A 10,871-nucleotide genomic window follows, 5' to 3' on the forward strand; every position below is an offset into this window, starting at 1 on the left:
TCACAATGTGTCTTTGGAGAGCTGCAATACGTGTTTGAAGAGATAGCATGGAGAGAAAAAGATACCAGATACCAGAGGAATTAAAAGCACTGCTATGTGAATACATATCAAGACAATTCAGTCCACATTCTAGATAAAACAAATATGGCCCTGGAATTCAGCCCATGTCCTAAAATTATTTCTTTAGAATAATACATTTATTCTTCTGCATCCTATTTTGGAAAACACAAAGAAACCAACATGATACAGCATGAGAAAACACTAAGTTATCAGGACAAATTGCCTCCAGAGTCAGAGGTGCTGACTGTCTAGACTAGGAGAGCAGCTTGTATTAGATATTACTAGGTAATTAATACATTTTTAAACAAAGCTTTGCTTACTTAAGTATGACACTCTTACTAACGTTCCCTGGTCATACTCAGTTCTCACACGGGGCTCAGGCTCAGCTGTAATCAGGATTTTTGGCACTGCCGGCTTGAGTCTGTCTAGCACTAATGCAAATGTGTGCTCCTGACTTAACATGGCCTTTAACAGGGATGAGACTCAGACCTGCCCTCTTCATCTACTCGTGAAAGTTGTATTGTCATAAACCTACATCCAGGCAAACTCTTTTTCATTCCCACTGCAAACTGAGCAGTCACAGCAGCCAGGGCACAGAGCAAAACCCCAGCAGACACATCCTGATGTTTTTGGGTGTTCCTCTATCTGTCCTCCCACTGCACACCGCCGTCTGTCCTCATCACTCTTCTGACTTATCTGCTGTCTCCCACTCCTCTAGGGCTGGGATAAGCAGATGTTACCTCCCTGTTCAAGTCCTGGCAAACAGCCCAGACCTGCCTTTTCTGCTCATGTGGCTCAGGAGCCAGCAAACCTACTGAAAACTCTTTCCTAGGACTGAGTCCCACCCACTGATCACAATCCCGGGAGTGCCACGGCCTCCGCTGCTCCCTAGAGAGAGACAAAGATCTCAGCAGGCCAGGGATAGGGAGACAGGCTGGCCTGAAGACACTGCAAGGCTGAGGGCTGGGTTACGAGCAGCCCCCAGGCAGACCCACAGCACAACACAGAGTGTGAAGGCAGCCTCAGAAGCAGGTGTCAAAGGAGAAAAATGGCTCCTGCTTCCTGCCCTCATTCCAGAGCTCTCAACTGGATTTTGGCGTGGAGACTTCAGCACAGACCCACCCTTCACCTCGGCATGGGCAGTGGGTGAAGGGACGCAGAAGTGGCGTGATCCAGTGACTCAGCCCAGGGACATGCACCTGACCAGAGGCAGCACTCAGGTGTATGGCAGCCCCAGGCTGCACAGGCTGAGCCCTGCACCCACAGCCTCCTGACTCCCAAAACTGGAGGCACACACTGCGAAGGCCCTAACAGACCAGCTGTCAGTGCCACACGGCATCCTCCTTGCTTCAAGTGGTCCTTCCTCCACCAGTTTTTCTGACAATGGCCCGTGGGCTGCCTCTACCCTTCTATACCAGCATGCACCGTCCTCATGCCTCTCTTTACATGCAGCAAGTAGAAACTTCACCATCAGGGAAAAATAATGAAGAAAAGCAAAATAATACCTTGCCAAATAAACATGTTCATGTGAGAGCCCAGCATTCCATAATTCAGCTCTGAAGTATGTAGCATGTTGTGATAGAGCAAGCAATCCACTCAATTTGTTAGCACAAGTCTGTTATAAGAGCTAATTTTCACAAGGCATTTCTTTACTAGAACAAATCCACTGAAGGGCATTTCTCTGTCTGTGAAATATTAAGAAGGTATTTTTAAAAGTATTTAAATAGCCTTTATTTTTAATATGTACCAGCATACAGAAAAAGAAAATTGCCCCAGTAAGCAAAATACAGGTAGGACACACACAGACAGTTATTAACAACATATCAATGCTGCTAACTCCCAACCTGCCACAAATTCCCTGCAAAGCAGCATTATAAGCATATCAATCCTTGAGCAAACATGCAAGGTGGGTGGCCCAAAGAAAGGACTCTGGCTTTGCAGGGCAAGAGGAGCTCCTCCTGGACCTCACAACCAAGCACAGCACCAGGAGAAACCACTCTGCCAAAAAGCAATGCTCTTCTCTAACTCTACCGGAAGGCATCTCCCTTGCTATTTCCCACCAGGGATGAGGCAGAGTACCGATGCAAGCACTCACTTGTTCCCAACTCCTCACACTGTGCTGGCATTGCTTTTCATCAGTCCTGTAGCCTCATCATCTCTACGCTGTATCCCCAGCCAAAACTGGCACAGCTACGAGCCAGACCTCCACCTCCCACGGAAGTGCACCATGCAACCCTCCAGCTGGTGTTACAAGTGGGAATGATGAAGAAGGTGAAGCAGGACATAACATCCCTGGAATCTCCCAAGACAGGAAGGAGAAACTGCGATATGGGGAATTGAGGCATGGATTTTTATTTTTTTTTTTATATTGGTATTTGGAAATTAAACAAGTCCTCTGTGGTTCTCACTCCCCTCACAGGTTTTAGACCAATGATCTGTGACAACCCTCACCCAACACACTGCCCAGGAGATACTTAGATAATGTAGTTGATGAATACAGCAAGACTCCTGCTGTTGTTGGAGATCACACTCCACTCCAGCAGTGGCCTGCTCTCAATGGCTGCAGGAGCCCTAAAGTCCATCATCCACGTAGAGCTGAAATGACCTCCCTGCAGAGCACCACAATGTGCCCCAGCAACTCCTACATCCCTTCTCCAGCCTTGCGCACCTGAGCTTTTCCTACTTTTTCCTACTCCTTTCCTACAAGGGGGCTGGGGTCACACCACCACAGGACTCCAGATGCCCCTACAGTTCCTGGCAGGCTGAGAAGCATGGCTCTTTCTCGGCTGCCTCAAGCAGATGAGCAAGAGCTGTACCCACCACTAGCAGAAAATGCTTGGAAACGTATTCGTTTGCTTGGGAAGCTAAGCTGCTGCATAATAAATGCCAGATACACATGGGTAAGGAGCTGGTGCCTATCAGTAAAACTGTATCCCACACACACAACTGGAACATCAGGAAACCGGTAGAGCCGTGCAGAGAAACACAGGATACCCCAACCTGACTTCATCAAAAGCAAGTTAGAACAAAACATCTCACTCTGAAGGAAAATCCCCTTCTGTAGACAAGCCACTTTTTAATAATAAGTGCTAAATGGACTATTCAAGCAGGTAATTAATGTTAATTAACATATGTCAGGCCATAAATTGGCTAAATGCACCTCATTTTCCAAGCTTGGTGTGTGGCAATGCTCAGGAAATTGTAACAGAACACTAAGTTAGTAGAAGCACAAAAAAAAAAAAAAGAGCAAATAAAAGGTTAAGCATAATCTTCACTTAACTCATGGTGTGCTGAGCCAGCAGCACAGAAAACTGCATGACTATGCACATTACTTGAACACTTCATTCTGCTCCTGAAGCGCGGCACTACGCATATATTGTCAGTCCCAAGAAAAGCCACATCAAAAAAAACCCTGCAGCTCCCTGAGTGTTATCAGCCAGGCCTTTATCGGGATCGTCACTATGTGTGGGACTTGGATGCACCTCCTGTTCCAGGACCTGGCCAAGCTTTGGCCCTTTCCAGAGCCAATTTGAGAATCACAGTTTTCCATGACAAGGGGAACGAATCAGCAGCAGGAGGATGCTCAGAGCTTGCCCTTCCCAGGACAGAGCACTTCCAAACACGGAGGGCCTCTTGGTTTTAAAACAAACTAATATTGCCATTTTGTAACACTGCTCTTGGACACATTTTCTGTGACAGACATAGTAGTAAGGCCTTTTTAAAAAGTGGGAGAGAAACAAGAATATGCAGAGACTTTAGTCTAAGTAGCAACTTGCATTAGGAAGCACTTTCAGTTTCTCCATTGGCAAGTTGCCACTATACCAAGACCCACTTTAATTGCATTGCAAATAAGGAACAATCCTCACAAAAGATTTTCCATACTTCCACGCAAAATAGTGGCTGCCAAAATCTAGCAGGGCACCTTTAGGAGGCTGCCACCTAGAGAAATGCTTTGGCTGCTTATCCTCAGTTTTCCCTTATCTCCAAGGCAATCCCTTCGGCCTCCCTTTGAAGTCAGCACACCCACTGTAATTTTCTGGGGTGGTTTCACGCTTGTTCACCCCATCCACCCCAGGCAAGCTGGCTGAAACCTACCCAGCCGCTGCAGAAGGGTGCGGGGGGACTGCTCCAGAGCTGCCTACCTTCCACTCAGGGCTGCTACTTTGTCCACATCAGCACAAAGAGCTTTCACAAAACCACACAGCTAACCCTAATCACTCGCCTTTCTAAATGCACCAGCACGTGCCCAGCCTCCCTTAATCTCCCAGGATTACAGCAAAGTAGTGTAGCACCACCAAAATGACCCGAATACAAAATGGCCTCGAGAGTAAGACACTGCTCACTTCACCAGGACAACACCAAGCAGAGGCAGGATGTCCCAGGACAGCAGTGCCAGGACATTTCTCCTCCCCGGCCTCATAATCTCAGCCAGTGTTTGCTCAAGCCAGTACAGTACATTGCATATAGCTTCCACTAAAGTGATTTAATTTTTATTAGCGTTAACTGTGTATTTTCAAACACACAGGTAAAAGTAGAAGCCAACCTCTGGCTCTCAAGCTTCCTATTTTAAATATGTTCAAATTTTAAATATGTACAAATATTGACACTAATAAACCTATTACAGACAATGTCAATTGCTGCATCACTGCTTTAGGTAACCTTCTGTCTCTGAACAATGGATGGACATTGATTCCAGAATTTATCATGCAGGTCTACCTGGCAGCGATACTATCCAGCAAATACCACATCTTCATTGACTGGAAGTTTCCCATTCACATCAAAAGCTGAGTTTATCAGAGCCTGTGATTCTTTGCAGCTGAAGACATTCACCAAGGTGATGTGTTTATGTCTGGATTTAACAAGTCCCTCAACAGAGGTGCTCCTCACTGTCACACTGTGGATCAAACAATGTCAGTGATTCTGGAAGAGCTACTTACTTGGTCTCTCTCTCACTGCTTCAATAGCTGTCACCTGCCTGCATGAGCTGGGGAAGAGTGGGATCTTTGATGTACATTACAGATATGAAATAACAATGTGCCCTAATATCTACATATGGTTTCTACTTGAAAGTTAAAAAAGTCATTTGTTACTGTGATACTGAAGTATACTCCTCTTTGATGCAAGACGTTTGTTATCTAGTGGTTTCAACCACTGGAACCACACATCTCTTTACACTGCTCAGCACAAAAGTCACTTACAAATGTTTCTGAGTGTTTTGTTAAAGCACAACATAGTAAGGCTTTGATCAGGTAATATGCTTAAGCAGCAAGTTTAAGCACACAAGTAATCCCAGTGAAGTCCTAAGGATCCATTCACATGCTTAAATCCATGCTCTCTTTGGCAGGTCAAAACTTAAAATAATCAGGCTACAGCTTGTAACTCAAACCCTTGTCTGTACAGACAAGTAAGGCAACACAAAAATATAATTTAAAAAATATAATAGAAGGCTGGAAAAAAATATTCTTGCTAGCAGTTAATTGGGAAACAGAACCTTTAAAGAAATAAAAAGAAGACAAGTTTAAAAGTCAGAAGAGGAAAAAAAGAAACTGATGCAGACTCCAGTTTTACATTGCCACTCCTGATAAAGACATTGTGTGTCAGTCCGAGGAAGGAGAAATAAGAAGGAAGAAAGTGGTGTTACTTCCTTCTCACATCTTTGCAAGAACATGATAAAAAGAGTCCGACACATCTTGTGTATCAGCATCTGGCTAACAGATTTAGATATCTGTCTACATGACTGGCAAATTTCTCAAGCCTTTTCAAGTCTCAGTAATTAGAGAAGAGACTCATGCATTTGCTGCACTGAACGGCCTGCAGCCCTTTGGTACATACTGGCCAATGAAACATGGTAAGAAATGATGGAATGTCCATGTACAAAGTTTACAAAAACCTCCCCTTCAAAGTAAATATCCCAGCAGCAAGTGTTTATCTTTTATGGAGAAGATGAATACAACAGATGTTAAACAGAATAGGCTTCTGATATGAAAAACAAATCAAAGCAAATCAGCTACATTTAAATTTGGGAATTGCTGGTATCTCCGTATAAAGGACGAGATTCATAGTCTTGCCATAGCACTTAACAAAGAGGGAAATAGTCCCCCTAGTGTACTCTCCATGTAGAAAAGACCGTTTCACAAGATAGTGCTGCAAGAAATTACTAAACAACATTGTGGGAAGAGGTATGGAATTACTTAAACTGTAGTGAAACCAGGCACCTCTACTACATACACATAAAAAAATGAAAAGTTTTTATAGTTTCCTATTTCGAGATTATTGAGGGAAGTGAGTGCTTCACCCTAAATACTTGTGAGGTAAAACTTGGTTTTTAAGTCAGCACACTAGTTTTGTGACTGCAGGACTTTGATTGGGTAACAGATACCTGAATGAGGAAAGATCTAGTCATGGAGGAGCTCTGTAAAAGTACCTGGAACAGTCGCATTTCACAAGGGTGAAACCAGCTCACCCTGGCATCTCTTCCTCCCTCCAGTGATGATGAACATAAATACCAGCCTTCCCTAAGTTTTCAAGACAGAAGCAGACATTGGAACATGCATGGAAACCCTCTCCAGTAGCTTGGAAGTGTACAGCATTGTACCAACCGGGGCTGTCCGTGGCACACAGGAGTGTCCAGAGTGCGGCAGCTCTGCAGCACCGCACCGTACACTAATGCCCTCGTTAGCTTCAGGCACTGTTAGGTTAGCCAACATCCCACCAGGCCCAGGGGGAAGCAGAGGAGATTGTTGGGGGGGTGTATTGGGCAAACCTTATCTGAATTACCAGAAACGTAATATACATCTTCCTAACCACATCTGAAATATTCACTTCTGCTTTAATGCCCTAGGCAGGGAAAAAAAAAAAAAAAAAAAAAAAAAAAAAAAAAAAAAAAGTGATAGTTGTAACTTTAATTTATAGCTCTTAAAATAATTATTTGAGGAGAATAATCCCGGCTACGTTTACGGATTATGGTTTTCGGCACATCTCACTGGAAACAGTATTAATATTTTATAGATAATAGTACATAAGGTAATAAGACCAAGTTCTCTTCTTCCCTTTGTTTAAAATAACAATTTTCCCACTCAGTGGCAGAGCAGAATATTGTTAAATGGGCTTGCTGCCTTCAACGATGAATTTAGCTGTGTAAAAATATTCTAAATTAAGATAAAAGCCTTCTAACACAGAACTATCTTCTGTTCATTTAAAGTCTTGGTGTAACTAGCAATCTGAAGAAGCCTAATGTGAAAAGCTGACATTAGTTCCTGAAGAGTTGTATTCATTACCTGTGAAGCAAACAAAGATGGTAATAACACATAATGTGTTTTAACATCAGGAGACTAAGATGGAGTCCCCATATAAGAGTGCTGCCTCTGCACAAACTAAGCTACTCTGTAGCCAAGAAATTGAAGTAGTCCACTTCTGAATGTATATGCACTTGAAAAAGAAATCCTAGCCTTGCTAAGGAATTACATTTTCCAGTTTAAGATGCCTGGCACATTATTAGTTCCTGACCTCCCCTCTGCCCCTTCCAGTATGCCCCTACCACCCACACACAACTGCACCCACTGTTAACGCGACCGTATGCCTTACCCTAACTTCAGAGACAGTTCACAATCATTAGGGGCAGAATTTGCTGCTACCAGTGTGCCTTTACTTCCTGAGAAAGGTCATCCTAAAGGTTTGTGAGTAACTTCTGAACTAAATTATAACAGAAGAATCTCAAGGGATCCAAGTTTTTAACATTTTAATTAGCTCCAAGTACCAGTTAATGCTGCTCAGCAGAAGAATCAATATCAAATTAACAGTATAAATTGTCAGAAAAATTGTGATGGTATTAAGGATACTAATCAATGTAAGCACTTCATGTTATGGCCCAGATTCTGCTTCTGCTACAGTGAAAAACAGTTTTGCCACTAAAACAGTGTCAGGCCCATTGTTAGGTCAGTCTTTGTCTGAATTAGACATTGAGAATTTACTGAAAATTCAAACTACCCAATAAAAATGCTGGATATGTCATAGCAGCTGACATCTAAAGCCACTGCTACTATATGAAACCAAACAACTTATGAAGGCACAGGCTGTCATTGGAAGATGTAACCCTTTATCACACTCTGCGTCACACTTGAAAAGTCAGATCAAAATTCAACACCTAATACAGACACAAAAGCTGTAAAAAAGATGTGTGCTTTTAAAAGCCTTGTCTTCAACTAGCTATGCCAGCGATAAACTTTGCGTTTGTATTTTCTCCAGACTGAGACAAGTCTGTCAACTACTGCGCTTCATTTGGAAGGTAAAAATCATACAGCCGCACTTCAATTCCTAGCAGCAAGTCCTACTCAGGCACCAAAATACAGGACAGGGCTGCTAGTACAGAAACTGCCAGAAATGTTTAATCTATACAGTATTTCTGACCAATTTGTATACTGAAAGTTATCACCTGATCCAAACCTAGACAGACGCAAAGAGAAAATTTAATTTCTCTGTAAAAGCATTGAACTTTCCGGCAAAATCACCTTCAGCCATCCATTCAAAAACTCTGTGTCAGATGCCACTTGTATCGGCCCTCAGCAGCAACTGAACCTTGCCGGGGTTTCCTTCTGCAGACAGTATCAGCATCAAGCAGCACCTGCATTTCTGTACAGCTGCAAGTACGTGACATTTCGGCATCCAATAGACGCTGACAGATGAACAGGAAAACGAGAAGAAAAAAAACAGTTCTGGAAATCACTTCAAATGTGCTTCACGTGCAGTTCTGGCTCCTGGTAGGCCTAATAAGACTCTTTCTTGAAGGTAAAACCCTGCCTGCCTGCAACGTGCTTTTGCACGCGCTGAGTAAACAAGCCACAAAACCAGATTTTTTTTTTTTTACCCTCACTTATTAAAACGGTAGCACTCTTAGCTGCTCACTGTCGCAGTGCTGGACAGAAAATGCTGGGCTATCAGTAGACGGTGCTCTCATACACTGGCACCACAGGAATCGCAAACCAAGCACTCCCGTGGCTGAACAGCCAATAACTCCATGCTTTAACTTTATAAAGAAATGTCAAAACCCGAATTTCCTTCTACTGTCTTTGAGGAACATATGGGCAAAAAACTGGGGGTTTTCTTGACAAAAATAATAAAGTCATTAGGTGTTTAAGCTTTGAGACTCAGACTGACCATGCATAAAAGCAATTCTGTCCATTTCCATCATGAGTAACCTCTGGTGTTACCAAAACTTTAAAAAAAAAAAAAGGCAAAATAAAACCCGCACGCCTTATAAATATTTTTCATTTTTCTTTCTCTCCCTCCCTCTCTCTTTCCCTGCTTATGTGCTTGTGCATCACGAAAGCCAGCTCCGCTCCAGCGTGTACTCTGCCCTCAGAGTCAATAGCCCTCACCGCTTCTACACAGCAACAGGAAAGAGACAAAACTTTACTTAATACCTCCCTTAAAAAAAGCAAAGCCGACAGGGCGACCACCATCAGCGGGGCCAGCATCAGCGCCCGGCGGGCTGCTGTGGGGACCAGCCGCCAGCACCCCGCTCCGCGGCCGCATCCTCCACGGGCAGTAACCGCCCGTCGGGGCGGCGCGGCAGGAGCGCCGCGGCCCCGGGATCCCGCCTCACCTTCCACCCGGCCGAGCTGTTGCTGTCGCCCTTGTCCTTGAAGTAGGGCACGCAGCGGACCATCCAGTCGTAGATCTGGGAGAGAGTGAGGCGCTTCTCCGGGGAGCTCTCGATGGCGCGGGTGATGAGGTCGGCGTAGGAGAGGTTGCCCCACGCGTTGCGCCGCGACGAGCATTTCCTCGGCGCCGCCGCCGGGCCCCCCCTCCGCCCCCCGCCGCCTCCCCCCGCCGCCGCCGCCCCCCCCGGCGAGAGGCCCGGCCCCTCCGGGCCGCCGCCGGGCAGCGGGGCCAGCAGCCGCGCCGCCTCCTCCGGCACGGCGGTGTTCGCCGCCGCCGCTTCTCCGCCCGCGGGGGCCGCGCTGCCGACGGTCATGGCCGAGCCGCCCCCCTCCTCCTCGTCGTCCTCCTCCTCGGGGATCATGGAGGCGGCGCCGGCGGTCGACTCGCCGGCGGGCTTGGCTGGGCTGGCCTGCAACTCGGGCCTCTGCAGGGGCCAGGTGCAGGAGCGGGGGCGGCTCTGCGGCTCGAACTCGGGGTCCAGCTCCACGTCCAGGGGCGAGAGCGGGGCGGGGGGCGACGCCTCTGCCATCTTGGCCTCCCCCCCGGGCGGCTGCGGGGCGCTGCGACGGGGCGGGCGGGCGGCCGCCGACCCCGCTCCTCCTCCGCCGCCTCCTCGGTGCCGACGGGAGCCTAGCAGGCGGGAGACCGCCGGGCGGGCATGCCGCGCTCCGCTAAGGGCTGGCCGGCTCTCCGCTGCGCCCCGAGCCCCGCTCCCCGCGGGCGATGCGCACGCCGGAGCTCGGAGGCGGGGGGAGAAGGGGAGGGAAAAAAAAAAAAAAAAAAAAATCAGATTAGGAGCCGGAGCGGCCGCGCAGGGCGGCAGCACGGGCCGGGCGGTGCCGGAGGTGCCCGCGGCACTGCCCTCCGCGCCGGCGGAGCGGTGGCCGCTCCCGCGGTGCGTGTGTGCGTTTGTTTATGTTTCACTCCATGCGGATGCAGAAGTAGCTCCAGCGGGAACCGCGCTGTATCCAGTCGGGAGAAGACCCCCCCACGCCCCCGGCGCCTCCGAGCTCGCTCCTCGCCGCTACCGCAGATACCTTGCCTTTTGTGGGGGGGTGGTCCTTTGCGCCCTCCGTCGGCAGGAGGGCAGGGAGAGGGGTCCTTTGGGTTACGCCGAAGACTTTTTCTTTCTTCAAAACGCCCTAAAGGGA

The 10,871-nt window shown here is 47.1% G+C and overlaps 1 protein-coding gene across 1 annotated transcript in view; it reads right to left on the reverse strand.

The window, feature by feature from the left end:
• The window catches only part of FOXO3 (forkhead box O3), an 88,322-nt gene extending 77,745 nt beyond the window's left edge, over positions 1 to 10,577 (reverse strand). Inside the window, exon 1 of the mRNA XM_005518261.3 lies at positions 9,662 to 10,577. Coding sequence (XP_005518318.2) covers positions 9,662 to 10,249 — 588 coding nt within the window. The 5' untranslated portion in view covers positions 10,250 to 10,577. The remainder of the gene's footprint in view (positions 1 to 9,661) is intronic.
• Between the last annotated feature and the right edge of the window lie 294 nt (positions 10,578 to 10,871).

This window comes from Pseudopodoces humilis, chromosome 3 (assembly GCF_049639895.1).
Source record: "Pseudopodoces humilis isolate 2021_Gansu_Grassland_sample_001 chromosome 3, ASM4963989v1, whole genome shotgun sequence".
NCBI lineage: Eukaryota > Metazoa > Chordata > Aves > Passeriformes > Paridae > Pseudopodoces > Pseudopodoces humilis.